This window comes from Malaya genurostris, chromosome 3 (genome assembly GCF_030247185.1).
Source record: "Malaya genurostris strain Urasoe2022 chromosome 3, Malgen_1.1, whole genome shotgun sequence".
NCBI lineage: Eukaryota > Metazoa > Arthropoda > Insecta > Diptera > Culicidae > Malaya > Malaya genurostris.
Window position 1 is genome coordinate 1,283,495 of NC_080572.1, and position 21,050 is coordinate 1,304,544.

The following is a 21,050-nucleotide window of genomic DNA, read 5'->3' on the forward strand; positions in this document are numbered from 1 at the left end:
GCAGAAAACGCTTTATTTATAGAGTAAGCTCAGAATTACATTAATTTAAAACGCTTCTAAGTGATTTGATAATGGAATTAAATTATTTCTCGATGAATTAGGTTGCGATTGCGCTGATCGTGAACTGAAATCATTATTTACGAACGGAAGCCGAAGTTCACAAAAAAACAAAGAATTTTATTATTAAAACTTAACAATTACTTGCCTAATTTTCAAATTTAAATCTGTTGATTTTTTTTCATTTAATTATATACTTTTTTAAGGCACACTGCTTAAGCTCTGGGATGCCAAGGGCTTTTTCTAATTTTAATTAACAACTAGCTTAAAACTAGGATAGTATATTTAAATAATGTCGTCGCAGTGGTCGACTTTGGCAGATCCAGCCTACAGCTGGCGATCGGCACCGGGTTGGTAAATATCTATGTTGGCCTCTTTTTTCGGTCCGTGTGGGTTCGCGGGGAACACCCCCAGGCTACGAATACCCGGCGGGTGGCCCGCATGCTTTTCATAGACTACAGCGGCCTTCCGTGGGCAATGATGATGATGTTACGGAAGAAAATGAAAAAAAAATATAGAGAAGTAAATATTACGGAGAACAGAGTAAAAAGGGATATAGGAACAAAATGACTAAGAACGACAGTGATCTAATTAGTTGACATCGAGATGGTGAAAAAACATGGGAGGGGGAAGCAGAAAATTTAGTGACAGCAGAAAGATCTTGTTAGTTCCAATGAAGATGGTGGACAGTAAATCTTTTGATGAAAGAGTTTCAAAATTTCATTTTCAATGTCATTATGATCGGTCGTGTCTCGTACACAACCCTGTAATTTTTTATGTTCGCCTCGACTTCCCCCAGGATATCCACTGGAAAAGTAAAGAAAATCTTAAAAATAGGTTTGTAAGGAAATGTAAATTTTCTACTCAATGCATGCTAGATCTTTTATGATGGTTGTTCAATGCTTCCCCATTGGAGATAAAAATATGAATAATATTTAGACACACACTGACAGCTGCCAAAATTGATTCCTTTTTTTCATTTTTGTGAGGTTATGTCATGTTTGTGCAAAACCTAATGCTTTTTTAAATGTGAATATGTCTTACTTTATTATGGGAATGACTTGATGATTTGACAAAACATTCTTCAAATGTTTTATTATGCAAAAATGCAAAGAAAAAAAAAAAAGATTTTTCGAAAGTGTTCGCACAGCCTAGAAAAATAAATTGTTTCCTTCGATTTTACATACAGAAAATTTAAAATGCGTTTTTCTTGAAAGCACGTTTTGAAAATCCGTGTCCATCGTCCTTTAAAACTACTTCACCAATTATTCCTAAATTTTGAACGCTCATTCTACATATAAACTACCCAACTTCTACGTTTTCTTTTTCATGTTTTGTTACTTTGAGGAGGTATTACAGCTACACTGAAAGAAAACGCCAGCCGCATGTTGAATGAAACTTCATTCAATGCGATAAATAACTGAGAATTCCGATCATTGAATGATAGAACAATCTGCATGATCATATGATCAAAAAAAAAATCAACTTAAGACTGAGCGAATGACATGTGAGCGCAGTTTGTGAGTAGAAAGATCGTTTATCGTACATTATTTTATGAATGAGAAGATAATGTAGAGAATTCTTATGCCGAAAAGAACATGTGAGGGAAAATAGAATGCAAAAGCAGGAAGAACTGATAAGAGTAGCTCATATCGGGATTTCACTCATAGGAGCAAGTGAGGAAAACCTTGATGACAAAATATGCAAATTGTTAACTGACAGATCAACTATCGATAGTACACCCTAAATGAGTCAATACGTCGCACATTTGTTTGAGATTTAAAGACTTTCTGTAACACTGACCGCTGATTTAAAGACTATTCATTTTTGTATCAAGTTTTTATGAACCTAGTTATGCAAACAATTATCTTTCGAACTAATCAATATGACTCAAGGTTACCTCTAAATCAGCTTTTCTTCGGAATATCTAGTTAATTCATATACATCGAAAAATTCCCTGGCCTCTCCACAGAATGGCAGCATGCCAAAATTTTTTGTTTTTATTCATTAAGACATATACAGTCATTTGAATTGTACAAGTAATAACAAAAAACAATAATAAAGAACTGCTTGACGGATTTGCACGATTCTTTTAGCATTAAAAATGCATTGAGGAAAACTGAAACTGAACCCCAATGGAACTGTTGACGATTAGAAACGTCTTAATATTCGACACCGAAATTCGAATTAAATTACATAATTTTTTTTGGATTGTCACTAGTCAAACTAATATTTAAAAAATGAAATATGCGTGCGGCCCGGCAGTCCGGCAAGTAGCTCTAGGTCCGATACTGCCGGGCAAGGCACGTGCAGGTGGTAGCCCTATGAGTTGCAGAAAACGCTTTATTTATAGAGTAAGCTCAGAATTACATTAATTTAAAACGCTTCTAAGTGATTTGATAATGGAATTAAATTATTTCTCGATGAATTAGGTTGCGATTGCGCTGATCGTGAACTGAAATCATTATTTACGAACGGAAGCCGAAGTTCACAAAAAAAACAAAGAATTTTATTATTAAAACTTAACAATTACTTGCCTAATTTTCAAATTTAAATCTGTTGATTTTTTTTCATTTAATTATATACTTTTTTAAGGCACACTGCTTAAGCTCTGGGATGCCAAGGGCTTTTTCTAATTTTAATTAACAACTAGCTTAAAACTAGGATAGTATATTTAAATAATGTCGTCGCAGTGGTCGACTTTGGCAGATCCAGCCTACAGCTGGCGATCGGCACCGGGTTGGTAAATATCTATGTTGGCCTCTTTTTTCGGTCCGTGTGGGTTCGCGGGGAACACCCCCAGGCTACGAATACCCGGCGGGTGGCCCGCATGCTTTTCATAGACTACAGCGGCCTTCCGTGGGCAATGATGATGATGTTACGGAAGAAAATGAAAAAAAATATAGAGAAGTAAATATTACGGAGAACAGAGTAAAAAGGGATATAGGAACAAAATGACTAAGAACGACAGTGATCTAATTAGTTGACATCGAGATGGTGAAAAAACGTGGGAGGGGGAAGCAGAAAATTTAGTGACAGCAGAAAGATCTTGTTAGTTCCAATGAAGATGGTGGACAGTAAATCTTTTGATGAAAGAGTTTCAAAATTTCATTTTCAATGTCATTATGATCGGTCGTGTCTCGGACACAACCCTGTAATTTTTTATGTTCGCCTCGACTTCCCCCAGGATATCCACTGGAAAAGTAAAGAAAATCTTAAAAATAGGTTTGTAAGGAAATGTAAATTTTCTACTCAATGCATGCTAGATCTTTTATGATGGTTGTTCAATGCTTCCCCATTGGAGATAAAAATATGAATAATATTTAGACACACACTGACAGCTGCCAAAATTGATTCCTTTTTTTCATTTTTGTGAGGTTATGTCATGTTTGTGCAAAACCTAATGCTTTTTTAAATGTGAATATGTCTTACTTTATTATGGGAATGACTTGATGATTTGACAAAACATTCTTCAAATGTTTTATTATGCAAAAATGCAAAGAAAAAAAATGATTTTTCGAAAGTGTTCGCACAGCCTAGAAAAATAAATTGTTTCCTTCGATTTTACATACAGAAAATTTAAAATGCGTTTTTCTTGAAAGCACGTTTTGAAAATCCGTGTCCATCGTCCTTTAAAAACTACTTCACCAATTATTCCTAAATTTTGAACGCTCATTCTACATATAAACTACCCAACTTCTACGTTTTCTTTTTCATGTTTTGTTACTTTGAGGAGGTATTACAGCTACACTGAAAGAAAACGCCAGCCGCATGTTGAATGAAACTTCATTCAATGCGATAAATAACTGAGAATTCCGATCATTGAATGATAGAACAATCTGCATGATCATATGATCAATATTCAGTGAGTTTTACTTCTTATATGTGTGATTACCATTCATATATTATATGACTGTCAGTTACATTTGAAATGTTAGTGAACTGTGTGTTAATCATCATGAATCAGACTGAATGTATGTTACCCATTGTCATTTAATCCTTGAGAAGAGTTTATTGCTAATAATGAATTATAGAACAATTCGAATAATTTTATGATGAGCGAAAAATGAGTTTCAAAATGTTTCCATGCATGTATTATTTCATTTTGCAGTGTTTTATACAATCGAACACAGAAGAATTTCTTCTTTCGAAATTTAAATGAAACTTTGATGATTCGCAATGTTGAAGGAAAAATAACATAGCATGATTTTATTATTAATTATCAGTGCGTTTCCTTCAATTGCTAGAATATTTTTAGATAACTTGTCAGAAAAGTCAATGACAGAATGTAAACAAAACGCATTTTTTACCAGAAGTTATACGTTTAAGGTTTCTATTTAATACGTATTGTGGTGGTGGTACGAAATCAGTGATTAAGAATGGTGCTCGATGGAAATATAGGAAAACCTGGTGTCAGAGTACTTTGGTGAGTATTCAGTGAAGTAAGAGTCTGTAGTAGACTTAGAATTCACGTAATGTAAGGGCAATTTCTGCTTTAGACAAACAACTATTGTGGCCAATTCTATTTTTCTAGGATTGTATATTGCCCCTCTGATTTAATAAATTCAGAACCTTTTTGAATCCGTATATCGGATCAATTATATTTTATTTGTATCTACTATCTTAAACAATCAGTTTGATAAGAGGAGACTTGCTCCGACCTTATGTTGAATAGAAAATCGAGCCAAAGAACTGAATTAAAATGATTGACGCTTTTTAAAGAAAAAAAACTCAGATTCAATCAGTAGAATGAAAAATTAACAAAATTTGACAAGAAAGTCTTCATTCTACCATGGATCTACTGCATACTCTTGGAATGGATCAAATCTGAGTTTTTTTTCCTTTTTACAAGCGTCTTTTTTCCAGGAATGCTATGGAGATAGAAACCAACAAATCTCTGTAACTGTATTGCAATGCAGAACTTGATCATCTGTATACTTTGCTGCAGATTTTTAGTGTACAAGTCAATCATGTGCTTACTATCAATCAATTTTATTGTAAATAACAATATTATTTTAAATTATCGTGGAAATTTATTTTAATATCATTACTTTTACAGACAATAAATAACAAAAATAAATCGAAGCGCTGGACGTTTTTACTTTATCCAAATTTACCTTTTATGGCTGCTCAAATGAATTTATTGTGAAATCGATTGGAAAGGTTATAACGGTTTTCAACAGTAATATAATTTGCATTTGAATGGAAACGGAAAGGTCGTGTATCTCACAGCAAACGATATTTTATTTGGAATTGATACTTTCAATTTTAAAGTTTTCTTACATTTTCTTATATTAATAAACCATTGTATTTTCCATTTGACCAACCAATTCCGCAGCGGAAATAATTGATTCTCACTCGGAGTTATTCGGTTAAATACAATTTATTGTATTTTGATAACAAAATATATTTTTCACTGTGCAATATATTTTTCTTATGTTGGTTTCTGCTGCTTAATGGTGAATATATTCAAACTGTACACTTGATTCTGTTCCGAAAAATTGTAGAGGGGAAAAATTAAGCTTTTAATTGTTACGATGCTTAACAACCTACACACTTCATTGTTAAAAGTTTGTGTACAATCCATTCAATACCCTGACGAAAATTAGTACGATAACTCAACCGACTCCCGCATAGTTTATACAGAATATTGAAACGTCTACTTATGTTAAATGGAAAAGTTTCAATGAATATGTAACAATAAATCTTATGGTTTCTCTGTAACATTGTCTCAGGCGTCTAAGTGGTATATGTGAAAACCTTGCTCTCGGAATATGAAAACTAAAGCAGAGCGCCTCATTAAATATATTATTTTTACTACCATGGAGTGGGAAGGTAAGTTTCTTGAGACATTATCAACTATTCAACCAATTGTCTTTCAGTTATTTTAGCCAAGAGCAAGAAGCCAGAAGAAACTATCTTTGATCCGCATACATACGACCAATGTGGCGACATGTTTTACAGTTCGGCATTTATTTCAAAGAAAAATAGCACGCTCGGTAATTTCTACTGTAATCAGTGAAAGTGGATTTACATAAATTCGGCAATAAATCATTCGATTATTATGAACCGTTTTATTAACAACAAAAATACGACTAACTTAAAAAGCAGATCAAAACTTCAAAAAACTGTCGTCGTAATGGTTAGAAGCAAAACCTTCCAGATGAATCGGGTGATAGTGCTGATCGGTTTAAAATATATTAATTATAATTATAATAACACGTATGCGAAAATAAACCAAATTTAAATTTTTACAAATATATTTTTATTTTTGTTAAATAAATGATTTTTATCTTCAGTGTTATTTGTATCTTCTTCTTTCAACGTTATAGTTTTTATTAATTCAGTGAAAATGTTTTTTAAAAAATCTAAATCCTTTAAAGGAAACCAAATTGCAGCTTCAACCAATTCTATTCATTAAATTAACTTTTTTATGATTTTGTTACTATTTCAATAAAATAAATTGAAATTGCCCAAACTTAATTATTCGTACAATATTTCATAATTTTATTAGGCATCCTGCGGTTCCAGCCCAAAACACTCTTGCGAATAATCTTATCAATTTCTGTAAACTATAGTATACGCCAAAATCCGTTCCAACATCTTATGGCGTTTTCGTTTTTAATTTGCACTACACCGGTGCAGTGCTACACTGAGGCCTGAATAAACGAACAAAAATGATGAAAACATAAACAGTAACCCTTGACTACAATTGCACAGAGCTACACCAAACTTTTGATTAGTGCTACACCAGTGGTATCGGTGCAGAAAAAGTGTAGCACTGGTGTAGTGCAATTGGCAAAAACGAACGGTTTCAGTGCAGCTTTCGCTACACCGGTGTAGTGCAATTTAAAAACGAAAACGACATTAGTTGACGAAAGTGTGCGGGACATTCTTCGTCATATTTTTCTTATCAAATCTGATCATTTCCATCTTTGTTAGGAGCACTTACATATCAGTTCATCGATTTTGAAAAATATCCATATACTGTGATACCTTTTTGACACTTTGACCAGTTCTTATTCATACTCATTGAACTCCAATGAAATTGTAAAAAAATTCAACTGTCATAGAAATGTTAAAAAATGGAAGTGGAGCATAATTAAAACTTTTTTAAATTGTAGGTTATTTTCATTTTAATTTATTTTCATTTCCAGCTGTATAATTTCAATATTAATTCATCTTAATATTATCCACATTATAAGGACTCCGTAATACATAGAACTACATTAAAATCTTATTAATATTCATTCGGTATATGGTATGCGATTATATGTACGAACATCATGCGCACTACAAAATGAATAGTATTTCCTATATGGCTGCTGTGATGATAAATTTTTTAAACGAAAATCATCTACATTTTGGATTCATTCAATTTATAAGTGTATGTGCTTCATGATTTCTAAAATCCGTCCTCGAAAACACTCATTTCTCTAGATTTTTTGCGAAAAAATTTCAAAATGTTGTTCAAATGGAATCTTTTTATTTTTTAGGTCAATTGAGACAGATATTGTCATTAAAATGTAAATATTTACATATAACTTTGTATAACTCAAAAAGTAAATAAATTAAAAAACCAACTCTTTAGTGGCTGTCAACAGACCATTCATTTGCAACTAGTCTGATCAAAATCGGCCCAGCCATCTTCGATATCTTCGTCTCTTTGTTCTGTACAAATATACAGCAAACACACAGACATTTACTCAGTACGTCGAGCTGAATCGATTGTTATATAATACTCGGCCCTCAGGGCTTCGGAAAAATTTTCCACAGTTCGAGCGAATTATATATACTTTTTATATATAATAATTTACTCATCAGCACCGAAAAAGAACAAACGTGCTTCTGTACAAGCAACAACCCAAAGACACCGGAATTTACGTCTATACTATGGACTATAACTTTTTCCTCAGTGCATAATTCTATCATTTTCCTTCTGCCTGGAATAGCTCTGTGAGGTGAAAAGCACTAAATAAAAGCTAATTTTCTGGCAGCGTGTAGAGTGTGATATTTGTCAACTGCACACATTAATTTTTTTGTCGTTTCCGTTGCACACACGAATGTAGTTTGTCTAGATATATAAGAATGTGTGCGTATCATGAAGATAATATTGACGAAAAAATGTCTGTATTTTTCCCCAGAAAAATCTGTAAATATGTATCGGTGATCAAAAATCGGCATTGAAAATCTGTATATGAAAAAGATAAGAAATCGAAACACAACGAAATGAAATAGTATTTAGAATACAAAATTAAAGACACCAAAATTTTTCTTCGTAGGAATTTTAGATATTGTAGATGAAATTACTTTGGAAGTGATTTTGGCGTTTGATAATTTTTCTCTTTTATGACCGAGGCCATCATCTTTGTATCAGAAGAAAATTTTGAAAGCATAGGGAATTATGGTATACTGATTCATGCTTTCAAAAATCTATAAAATTTCTAACAAGTAACAAAAATCTGTAAAATGTAGATTAATCTGTAGATGTGGCAACCCTGTCAACAATCATGACTGCGACTCACACACATTTTTATCCCGCTTACAAATATATCCGTACATACTGTATCAGTGTGTGTAACAGAGATGTCACAATACTTGGTGGCAAATTACATAAAAGAAAAGCATCCATTGTTGAGGTTGGTTATTTCGTGAAGCATTCAGTTGATCTTAAGCTTTCAAAAGGAATAAGCAGTTTGAGAACCCTTCTGTTAGTCATATTAGTTAACTGTTGGTAGGATATTTCATTTTACACTGAAAATATGGAAAGAAATACTTATATCATTTTTTATGTTTTAGACATCGCCGAATACTAAAAAGTAAAAATCCTATTTTGTCATCATAATGCAGTTTTTTAGAGTGAGTGGATCGGATGCACAGAAGCCTGTTGAGCTTTATACAAGTACTAGAACAAACAAAATCACCTTCTGTCATCTGTCAAATGGAGTGAAGAAAAAAATTGTCGCGTTCGCCAAATAATTGTTGAAACCCTCACGCCGAGTAATCACTTATCACATACGAAGGACGATCTTTAAAAATGAATGATCATATATTGAATCAAATATAAATTAACACTAAATTGGAATGAATATACTTGAAACAAAAGTACTATCTTCTAGCTTGATATATTTATCACAATTTCAACCATGAAAATAAAAGTGAAGGTTATGCTTATGCCGAAATACAAATGAAACTGAATTGTACGAGATGAAATGAATAGTTTACCATTATAAATTGAGATTAACTTGTTTCCTGTTTTTGTTTTTGGTCACGTCATCTCCGCTAATTCCGATTATGGCACAGCTACAAAGGTTGTAAAGTCTATTTCATATTCAGTGGACTATATGTGGTAGCCTCGCTGTTTTTCAACATCCAAATTCGTTTTTTATACCACAATAATGTATTTCGATCGAATTGAAATTTTCATTCAGTATTTTGGGCGATTTCGAGTTTTTCATGCAATTTCAAATTTTCTCATTCGTTCGAATTGCTGGATCGAAGTAATAATCGAACCGAACTAAACGCACTTAAGTAAGTGGACATTATTTTTTTGCTGATAAATTCGAGAGCAGTAGCGCCATTGTGCCTTCGTTTCGTGTCTCACGAAAATGTACACGTCACCGGAAAACTACCTAGTTTTTTGAGTGATTTCTACCATACTTCGGGGTTTCGTTAAATATTCTAATTTTAGGTTAAATGGCTCAAAATGGTTTTATTTACTCAATAGTAAGTCACACTTACTCAACTGTTGAGATGTATTCACTACAACAGGTTGAATGCAAAATAAATTAAAAGTTAAAAAAATGAAATAAAAATTTCGTCTTGTATTTTAAATGGCAATTTTTTTTCGATAGATTCTCGAGACGTCGGCGGAAGCCGCTGCGAAAAATGCCACATTCAGGTCCTTATGTGTCCAATGGTTTACAGAGTTGCTGTATATGAATAATGGGATGAGCTACTTGAATTTGTCAGTATAACGGAAAATACACACACATATGTATTGGTAATGTGATATGTTTGTGTATTTTGCGTTCTTTTGGCCTTTGAACATCTTTGGAAGGTGCACACACACACAAACTTTTTTCGATCTCTGATTCTCCGGGGCTCCGATCCAAAGTCGGGTTTTCCGGCAATTCTATAGGGAAATGAAAAAAAACCGCCTTATTATAGTTTTGAGTTAATATTCTTGTCTTGTCATTCAAATACTCTCAATATAACTTTTTTATCATCTATCTTATTTTTGACACAAGTTTGTGTATATACAGACTGATTCGGGTAGTCCCCAGAATTGTGCTTTAACGCATCCGCACATTTGAACTTGATCGTTAATACGTTGTCAAATTTTACGCAGGTATATAATACCAAGTCTTTACTTCACTTTATCAATTTATCAATAAACAAATATTACAGAATATCATTTCTCGTGGGTCTTCTGATGTTGATCCAAAGCACCGATGCGATAAAACATTTTTGAACATTTATCGCACTGGTAAATTTTGGTTTGATGTTTGGTCTGTATAAAAAAATATTAACTTTATTGTGCGTTGTACATAATAATAAAATTTTAATTACCTTATGATAATTGAGTTTGATCATGCTCTCAAAAGTTTCGTTACATCGCTCACAGCGAACCGATGCACCCGGTTCTCGAGGATCTGTGTGACATTTCAAATGTCTTATCAACTTGTACTTATTACTGTATTCTTTATTGCAAATGTTACATTTTGGTACGCCTTCTGAATGTATATATTCAATATGCGTTTTCAGCTTACTTTTTAACATTCGATGACAGATGGGACATTTTTCTCTAAATCCTTGATGCTTGCTCTGAAAGACAAGTACTTTTAGTATCTCATAATGTATCACGCGGTTAACTAAAACTTACATATATGTGATCCTCAAAACTGCTGCGATGTTCGAACGTACGATGTCTGCATAATTCACATTTGTACTGAGTAATTTCCTGATGGATTTCAAGCAAGTGCTTTCTTAGATTGTAGAAATTGAATTCCTTTTCGCATTTTGGGCACGTCTGTGTTCTAATATCATGACAACTGTCTACATGATCCCGGGCTGCATCTATGTCTTTGAATAATGTTTCTTCTTGGCACTCCTCACAACGGAAGCGATAACCTTGGTGAATTTGCTGAATAATGTCAGACGGGAATAATATATCACATACATCAGAGGTTGAATATTTTGTAGACAAGTGTGGCAGAGCAGTTTCTTTCAGAAAATGGCTATTTTAATCTATGATATTTAAATAGACACTGAATAGCACTTCTTTGGGAACAATTTAAAATCTTAGGAAAACAGCCATTGTTGCAAAACGCAAAAGAATCTTTCTCCGCTGTCGTTGAGCTCAATTTTTTAAAATAACTTCAAAGGATTTATTCTTAGCAACATTTGGAAATCGGTTGTTCGGTGCACTATTTTAAAGTGAAGATTTACCTCTGTATGTTGGTGATACTGCTCTTCGTTATCGAAAAACTTTGCAGGACAGATCCAACATTTGTGTCTATCGGTTTCTTCTAATTTGTCATTTTTCTTACTAGTTCTACGATTTTTACTAACCATATTGATTCTCATACTAAAAAAAACAGACAAAACTAATATTTTTATTCTTCCTTGCTTTGTATTGTCAACAACAACACACGATCTACACGCTTATTCAACGCTACTCACATGTTCACAATCGGATTATTACCCAAATTTGTGCAAGATCCATAGGCACATTGACGTTGAAATGAAATGTAGAGGCGCTGCACGTTTAGAGGTGATACTTTCAGGAAGAGCTTTCAAATCGAGGGAAAATTTTAAATTACTTAATGTTTTAATAATTTCTGATAAAAATGGGTGAATTTATTCGAAAATTCACTGCAAAAGTTGAAGAAAAAGGTGATATTTGTATTGTGAGAAATATAAATCGATTCAAAACGAAAAAATTTGTTTGATGTGGAACACATCTTTACTAGAAATGGAACACATCAAATTAGAAATTGAAAGGTAAATACAAGAAGAAATGTGGTCAACTTTTGAACACAACACTTACGTAATGATTTGAATGTTCATAGCCATGTATTTTTAATTGTATTATTTTGTAATTTGGTTTATAGAAGTATTTTACGATCACAATTCATTTGATTTTTACAACTTAACTCTCTCAACTCTCGAATCGAACTGACTAGCTTGTCTTGCCTGAATGTTCGTTAGACCCGACTACCTAGCCCTAAACTATTGTATCAGCGGTTATCCTGTCCGAACATGTCGATGTCGTCGATACAGCGTGGTGGTTTCGGTTGATGCAACCACGATGGCCGGAAGTCTGCTGCAGTGTCAGCGGTTCGATACTTGGGAACAGGGTGGCTGACTTCTCCACGCTGACTACCAGTGTTCTATTTTGTTTGGTAAAAATCGCCGGCATACCGGATTTCCCTGCCATAGACGACGGTTTCGAAGGAGTGAGCGATATATTCAAATGAAAGGTCTTACGGTCTCACACGGATCTGATTTCCGGTTCCGGAGTTATAGGGTAAAGTGTGTTCAAAATTGTGCAGCGTCACTTAAACCGGCGAAACAAAACACGTGAAAAATTTTTTAAACTGGAAATAGTGATCATATATTCCAAAATGGAACTCACTCACTTTTCTCGCAGTGATGGTTTCCACAAACTTAGATTCAAATGAAAGGTCTTATGGTCTCATACGGAATTCCTGATTTTCATCCGAATCCGACTTCCGGTTCCAAAGTTATAGGGTAAAGTGAGTTAAATATTGTACACCGTCACTTAAACCGGCGAAACAAAAATCGTAAAAAAAATGTCTAAACTAGAATCAAATTCGTTATTTCCAATTTAGAGTAAAAATCGCATAAAATTTTCAAAATTTGAATGAAACCAGTAGAGGTTTTACGTCATGTTAGTTAGTGGCCGTACGAACCGACTTCGATTATACCGGTTCTCGGATTCCGATACTGGAAGTACATATATTAGTGAGCCCACTTCGTTTTCTAATGGATGGCCAACTATCAGAGAACTTTTGATGTGGAACACAACTTTATTTTCTATATAGGGGTCATATAGGGGTGCAAATCAGAAACTCAAGAAAAACGACACGTAGAAATGTGGTCAGGTTTTAAACACTTACAGCTCAGTCTTTTTTGTATCAATTATTAATATTATTTCATCATTTGATAGGAAATATTTCTAAGTTTCAATTTGAATGTATCAAGCCACAAATTTTCAATTATATATGATTGAAAGTGTCCTATTTGGCTGCTAAAAATCTTTGGCATACCGAATTTCCCTGCCATAGACGACGGTTTCGAAGGAGTAAGCGATATATCAATGGGAAAGCATCGTTCTGATTGGTCAATCGATGCAAAAGCGAAGCTTTTGGTAGCACGCGAATATATAAAAACAAGCGAAATTAAAGCTAACGTTTCATTTTAAATCAACTGAAATGTTGAAAATGTAAAAGACTGGAAGTAACAAACAAAAAAAAATAAGTATGTAAGCAAAGTTGTAAACGTAAGAAGAAAAACTATACGTTATATCTCTTGCAATGTAACAAAATATGTTATAAAAACAAAAAAAAAATGAAAATAAAGAATACATTTAATGGTAACAAAAGCTAACGTTTCAGTCCTACATGTAGCATGCTGAAGGTAGGTTGTTGCTAGACAGCAAGAGAAAAAATGCCTTAAAACGATTTGAAGCTTACATTGGTATGCTCTGATCTTGTGTCATGCGAGTTCTGATGAAATTCCATGTTATGTCGTTTTTGGCTGAGAAATTTGCAACTAACCCAGGGTAAATTTTGAGTGCTTAAGAATAATTTATATAAGATGAACTCGATTAATAATGAGAAAAAGTTTATCGCTTCAACCGAAATCGCAGAATTCCAAAGGTGGGTAATTACCCACCTGAAATTTCGAACAAAAAACAATGGAAATATTAGCAAATACAAATTATAATACGGAGTACTCCGACAAATTTTCAAGGACACATTTTGCATCGTGCGGTACATTGTCATGATACACTGTCAGAGTGACAATGTACTTTAACGAATTTTCTATAAAACTAGCAACACTGAAGGGTAAGAACAAGTTCACTATAGTTACTATTTATTATAGTGAAAAATATGTAAACATATTACTTACATATTTTGATCCTTAGGAAAACTATGGAGCGAAATTTCGGACGACCCTATTCGTGTGTCACATCCCTCTACTAAGCAACTTCTCACCATTTCGAAAGCTTCTCGTTTTATTAGCCGGCGATATTTAGACTGATTGTTGCAGTTTAATACAGCAACGATAAACAAACAAGTTTGTTTTGCACCGTAGCAACTAGTATAAAGCGTTGCCAGAAACGATCTCCTTTCACATTTTCACGCTATCGCAACGAAAGGGAGATATTTGCTAGGCTTACTTGTTCATGCTGTGAACCAAACATTGGCGATTCGTTTATATGGGACTTAGGGGTATTATTATTTGTATTTGATATTAGTATTATTCATAATAAGAAGAATATTTTATTGTAATACGGAATAATAAATAAAATCAAAATTATAGAATGCTAGTTCTCAAGGTAGAGCAATGATGTGAAGATATACCGCAGAAAGGTGAGACGTGACAAGGGTCATTTGACCAGGCAGAAATCTTTTAACAGTTCGGCTGAAAAGTTCGTATCGTTTAATAGAAACACACATTTTTTTGCCAAAATTCGTTTTTATTATTCAACATAATTGCCATCAGAGGCGATACAGCGATTATAGCGATCTTCCAACTTTTCGATACCATTTTTGTAGTACGATTTGTCCTTTGCCTCAAAATAGGCCACAGTTTCAGCTATTACCTCTTCATTGCTTCTGAATTTTTTACCAGCGAGCATTCTCTTGAGGTCTGAGAACAGGAAAAAGTCACTGGGGGCCAAATCTGGAGAATACGGTGGATGAGGGAGCAATTCGAAGCCCAATTCGTTCAATTTCATCATGGTTTTTCGTTGTTGTTTTTGATCGATTGTGAGCTCACGCGGCACCCATTTTGCACAAAGCTTTCTCATATCCAAATATTCGTGAATAATATGTCCAACACGTTCCTTTTATATCTTTAGGGTGTCAGCCATCTCGATCAACTTCACTTTACGGTCATTGAAAATCATTTTGTGGATTTCACGTTTTCATCAGTAACAGCCTCTTTTGGACGTCCACTGCGTTCATCGTCTTCGGTGCTCATATGACCAGTACGAAATTTTGCAATCCACTTACGAATTGTTGCTTCGCCCGGTGCAGAGTCTCGATAACACTCATCAAGTCATTTTTGGTATCGGCGGCACTTTTTTTCATCAAAAAGTAGTGTTTCATCAACACACGAAATTCTTTTTTTTCCATTTTTTTCACAATAACAAAAGTAGCTTCACTCAAAATGCAATATCTCACAAACTAATAATCAGACAGCTGTCAAATTTATACACGTATCTTTGAAGGTTGGTACTAACTGAAAATTGTATGGATTTAATTCTAGTGGCGCCCTCTCATAGAAACGATACGAACTTTTCAGCCGATCTGTTAGTAACTTAACTTTTCCCTTCCAGCAAAGGAGCTGAGCTTAAGCATTCCATCAATGCGATTCACTCGGGTCTCTGAGATACCGGAAAATACCCTTTTTAAAAATCAGTCGTGAGTCGGATTAACCTCTCCATCGGTTCAAAACTTATGGTTTGCCATACTAAAGCCATGTGCAAAGTTTCATCCAAATCGGAGAAGGTCGAGTCTGATGATCTGCTAAGCATTTCTGGAATTGCTCTTTACATTCCGAACCGGCAAAAGAAGATTGCAGTAGCAAGTAGAAAGTAACAACAATTTTTTTTCAGTGTATATTTTTTTAAATTAAATCCTAATCGATTCCCTACAACTTCTACCTGGACTCCATTTTTGTACAATTAACGGTTTCCGAGTTACAACGATGTGAAAAAGGCAATTATTGTAAAATGCAAAAATACAAAATGCAAAAATCGGTTCAAAACTTATGGTTTGCCATACTAAAGCCATGTGCAAAGTTTCATCCAAATCGGAGAAGGTCGAGTCTGATGATCTGCTAAGCATTTCTGGAATTGCTCATCTTCCAAATCTACCCGTTGGTTGTCAGAAATCTCTATTCTGTGACGAAACAAGTCTGTTAGCTACAGGTAAAATTCTAAGAGTGATCTGCAGCCACGACGTAAAATAATCACGTTCTCAAATTGAATGGCTTGGAATTGACATGGTCTGATCAAGCAAAATACTTAGGTTTAACGTATGACAAAAAACTCACTTTCAAGGATCACATTGAAGGAATTCAGGCAAAGTGTAATAAATATATTAAATGTTTATATCCTCTTAAAAATAGGAATTCTAAGCTCTGTCTAAAAAAACAAATTGTTAATTTATAAACAAATTTTCAGACCAGCTATGCTCTATGCAGTACCAATTTGGTCAAGTTGTTGTTCCACCAGGAAGAAAACGCTTCAAAGGATTCAGAATAAAATTCTGAAAATGATATTGAAGCGTCCTCCCTGGTTTAGTACAAATGAGTTACACAGACTCACAAATATATAGAACCATTAGATGTAATGTCACATAATATTATAAGCAAATTCCGACAAAAATCGATGCAATCTTCAATTGAATCGATACGCTTTCTGTATTAGTTAGTAAGTTAGTACATAAGTTCCTTTTCCCCATTACACAATACAAGTAGGTTTAGAATTTTCCCTACACAAAAATCTCAGAATTGCGGAAGCAAATGATGTCTTCATGGTAATAACCACATCATGTATATAATAGGGCTGCAAAGTCACCACTTTTTGCTAAACACCCAATTTCAATCTTAATAATTTAATTTTAACTCATATTCCAATAAATAGTTATAAAAAAAATATACATATTTTAAATTCTTAGGGCGGTGGCCGATCAATTTGAAACCAACCGAACCGCCAATCTTACCTCGTAACACGATATCAATGACAATAATCTACAAAAATCGAAATGGCAACTTATTCGCAATAGCCGCTTGATTTAGCCTGATTAGCCGACTTAGGTCGACTAGAAATATCAATTTGATACTCTGCAAAAAAATAGAGTCAATTGCTTCGATAGGTGATTGACTGAAGCTCTGTTGACCCTACAAATATGGCCCCATTGGTTTCCTATTACCTGTTCCAGAAATTCCGAGAGTAGCAATTCAAGGATTTAGAAGTGGAATCAATCGATTTCTCAAAAATATCTCATGAACTGAAAATCTGTACTGTCTCGTTTCGTAGACGACTAACCAAAGTGCCATTGATCGCTTTGATTTTCGATACTCAAAATTGAGGTAAATTTTCATTCATTTTCTCTGTGGCTCAATATATAAATTTCAGTTCAAGAGTGAAATGAATATTCGACTATGAATCCCATAGTAATGTATATATTTTATTTAAATATTTAAGAGCTTTATAGTCCTGTAAATAATCCGATTCACTTTCCGTTCTTTAAACCCAACGAGTTACCATGGTCGACGCAAGCTGATTAGTCTAGATTTATTATTTGTCCGTCGAGATGTTTGTTTGTTGCAATTAGACATTCGAAACCGTAATCTTCGAACCTTTTTTTCGAATCCCCTATGCTCGAACCAATTATGGATATAACTAGCCTATTGCTGGAATGTGCTGCATATTCAACAACTGTTTAAATGATTTCGACTTTCATTTATTGCGTAACGATATTAAAAAATCGTACCTATGATGACTGCCTAATTAGTTTTGATTTCCATAGAACTGAATTTAAGGAAAATGTATCGTTTGGGTGATTGTAAAGTGTATTCAAAAGATGCGGAAATTTTATGCTAGTTAGACAAAAAATTAACTCAATATGCTTTTCCCTGCACCAAATAAATAATTCAACTGAAAGGCATCATTGTACCAAAACAAGAATTAAAAAAAAATAAATTAATCTATGCCACCAGTGACGGTGATGATTTCCGACTTCAAAGCATTCCGTACTGAGCTTTCTACTTTTCTCCCGGAAGTAAAAGTCTCATTTCAAATCGGACGAAGAGGAGAATGTCGAGTCTTGGTGGATGGATTGGAAGATTACGAACGTCTTATTCGATATTTGTCCGAAAAACTTCATAAATTTTATTCATATGATATAAAATCAGACAGACCCTTCAAGGCTGTCTTGAAAGGATTATCAAATGATCAAAGTATTGATGAAATTAAAAATGAAATAAAAGAATTGCTTGGTTTTGCCCCTTCCCAAGTAATACTTATGAAAAAAAGAGCGAATGGTACTTCTAAACCACGCTCTGGAATTTCCCATGAACTTTACCTAATACACTTCAATCGAAGTGATGTAAACAATTTGAAAACTTTAGAAAAAGTACGTTTCATTTCCCACATTAAAATTCATTGGGAACATTATAAACGGCATAATAGAATTGCAAACTTAACGCAATGTCGTCGTTGCCAAGGCTTCGGCCATGGAACCAAAAATTGTCATATGGATATACGGTGTTTGAATTGTGGTAAATCGCATTCGAAAGACGTTTGTCCAATGAATGAAACCACTGATAAATTTTCATGTTCAAATTGCAATGGAAATCATAAATCCAATTATTTGAAATGTCCTGTCAGGGAAAAAATTTTAAACGCTCGTTCGCTTAGACAACAAGTCAAATCAACGACCTTAAATTTACAGAACATACCTGAAAATTCTTCTAAGGCACCTGCCAGTTCGTCTTCTAACGAAAACAATTTATTGACAGGTAGATCGACCTCGTCATCATCTTCTTCTAATGTCAGTTATGCTGGTATATTAGGTAGAAATCTATCTCCTATTTCTTCTAATGTAAATAATCAAAACACAGGACCGCCTTGCAGTTCTTCTTCTAACGAAAACAATTTATTAATAGGTAGACCGGCCAAATCATCTTCTTCTAATGGCAGTCTACCTACAAATATTCCTTCAATGCCATTCGCTTCTTTAAATGAAGTCGATTTAGGCGATATAACTGAAAATAAAATGATCTACCTACAAGATCAACTTTTTCAAATGATCATCCAAATGAATTCGACTTCATCACTTTTTGAAGCATTTCAAATCGGATAGAAATTTGCAAATAATATTATAATGAATTTAAAATTTAACAGTGATGTTAAATAATTATTTGAATATTTTAAATTGGAATGCTCGATCTTTGAAATCGAGTGAAGATGAATTTTATAATTTTCTCAAAGTTCACAAAATTCATATTGCCATTGTGACAGAAACTTTTCTTAGACCAAATGTAAAATTGAAAAGTAATCCACATTATGTGGTTCATCGATTTGACAGGTTTACTGGAATTGGTGGTGGAGTTGCCATTTTTGTCCAACGGCAAACTAAACATCGAATTTTACCTTCTTTCAATACTAAAGTTATTGAAAGCTTGGGAATCGAAGTTGAAACCATTCATGGAATTTATTTCATCGCTGGAGCATATTTGCCATTCCAATGCACCGGCGAACAATTAAATTTCTTTAAAGGCGATTTGCAAAAACTTACAAGAAATCGATCGAAATTTTTCGTAATAGGGGACTTAAATGCTAAGCATGTCCAGTGGAATTGTAGGCAAAATAACAGTAATGGTAAAATACTTCATAATCAACTCTCAGCTGGTTACTTTACAGTTCTTCATCCCAGTAATCCTACTTGTTTCTCTTCCGTGAAAAACCCGTCTACAATTGATCTGGTTCTAACAGATCAAAGTCACATTTGTAGTGAACCGATTACTCATGCTGATTTTGACTCAGATCATCTTCCTGTAACATTCAGACTTTCCAACGAAGCTATAATTAATCCAATTAGTTCTATTTTCAACTATCATAGAGCTAATTGGTTGGATTACAGATCTCACATTGAAAATCATGTGGATCATGAAACTATTTTAGAAAATTCTGCGGACATCGACACAGCAATTGATAATTTGAATCATTATATTATCGAAGCTAGAAATCTTTCAGTTCCCAAAGCTCAAACTAAATTAAATTCTCCTATCATCGATGACAATCTTCAACTGCTCATTCGGTTGAAGAATGTTCGTCGACGACAATATCAACGTTCTCGTGATCCTGCTATGAAAAACATAGTTAAGGATTTACAAAAAGAAATTAAACATAGATTTACTCTTTTGCGAAATGAAAATTTCGCTAAAGAAGTTGAACAAATTAAACCATATTCTAAACCTTTCTGGAAACTTTCTAAGGTTCTTAAGAAACCTCAGAAACCAATTCCTGCTCTCAAGGAAGGAAATAAAATACTTCTTACAAATGGTGAAAAAGCTCAAAAGCTAGCTCAGCAGTTCGAGAGTGTCCACAATTTTAATTTAAACGTTGTGAGTCCTATTGAAAATGAAGTCTCACTGAAGTATGATCATATTTCAACCCAAGTGTTATCACACGATGACATTATTGAGACGAATTTTGATGAAATTAAATCAATTATTAGGAAACTCAAAAACATGAAGGCTCCTGGTAATGATGGAATTTTTAATATTCTTATTAAAAATCTTCCCGATGTTGCCTTGAGACTCCTGGTTAAAATTTTCAACAAGTGTTTTTCATTAGCTTACTTCCCAAAAAGATGGAAAAACGCTAAAGTAATTCCTATCCTAAAACCTGATAAAAACCCAGCAGAAACATCAAGTTATCGCCCAATTAGCTTACTTTCTTCTATCAGTAAACTTTTTGAAAAAATTATCTTGTTAAGAATGATGACTCATATAAATGAGAATTCAATTTTTTTACCAGAGCAGTTTGGATTTCGTCATGAACATTCAACTACTCATCAACTTGTCAGAGTAACGAACATGATAAAATCAAATAAATCTTCTGGGTTATCCACTGGAGTTGCTCTTCTAGACATAGAAAAAGCATTCGACAGTGTTTGGCACAAAGGTTTAATAGCAAAAATGTCTGATTTCCAGTTTCCTAT

General features: G+C 33.8%; 1 protein-coding gene and 1 long non-coding RNA gene across 2 annotated transcripts; one reads left to right on the top strand and one right to left on the bottom strand.

The window, feature by feature from the left end:
• The first annotated feature begins 8,654 nt into the window (after positions 1–8,654).
• LOC131438790 (uncharacterized) lies at positions 8,655–9,162 on the top strand. Its single transcript, XR_009230989.1, has 2 exons — positions 8,655–8,791; positions 8,857–9,162. It is a non-coding gene; the product is annotated as an uncharacterized LOC131438790 (long non-coding RNA).
• A 1,056-nt stretch (positions 9,163–10,218) lies between these two features.
• On the bottom strand, positions 10,219–11,708 carry LOC131438752 (zinc finger protein 58-like). The gene is made up of 4 exons (XM_058608990.1): positions 11,509–11,708; positions 10,943–11,203; positions 10,630–10,884; positions 10,219–10,570 (listed from the first exon to the last, which is right to left on the bottom strand). The coding sequence occupies exons 1-4, from the start codon at positions 11,644–11,646 to the stop codon at positions 10,472–10,474; spliced, it is 753 nt and encodes a 250-aa protein (XP_058464973.1). The 5' UTR covers positions 11,647–11,708; the 3' UTR covers positions 10,219–10,471.
• Positions 11,709–21,050: the final 9,342 nt, after the last annotated feature.

What these genes read in the sequence shown, in the direction of transcription:
- LOC131438752 (XM_058608990.1), bottom strand. Translation starts at nt 11,646, where the DNA reads ATGAGAATCAATATGGTTAGTAAAAATCGTAGAACTAGTAAGAAAAAT. An exon ending in AGTATCACCAACATACAGAG is followed by an intron (nt 11,204 to 11,508) that starts GTAAATCTTCAC and finishes GACATTATTCAG; the next exon opens with CAAATTCACCAAGGTTATCG. An exon ending in TCAAACTCAATTATCATAAG is followed by an intron (nt 10,571 to 10,629) that starts GTAATTAAAATT and finishes TTTTTTATACAG; the next exon opens with ACCAAACATCAAACCAAAAT.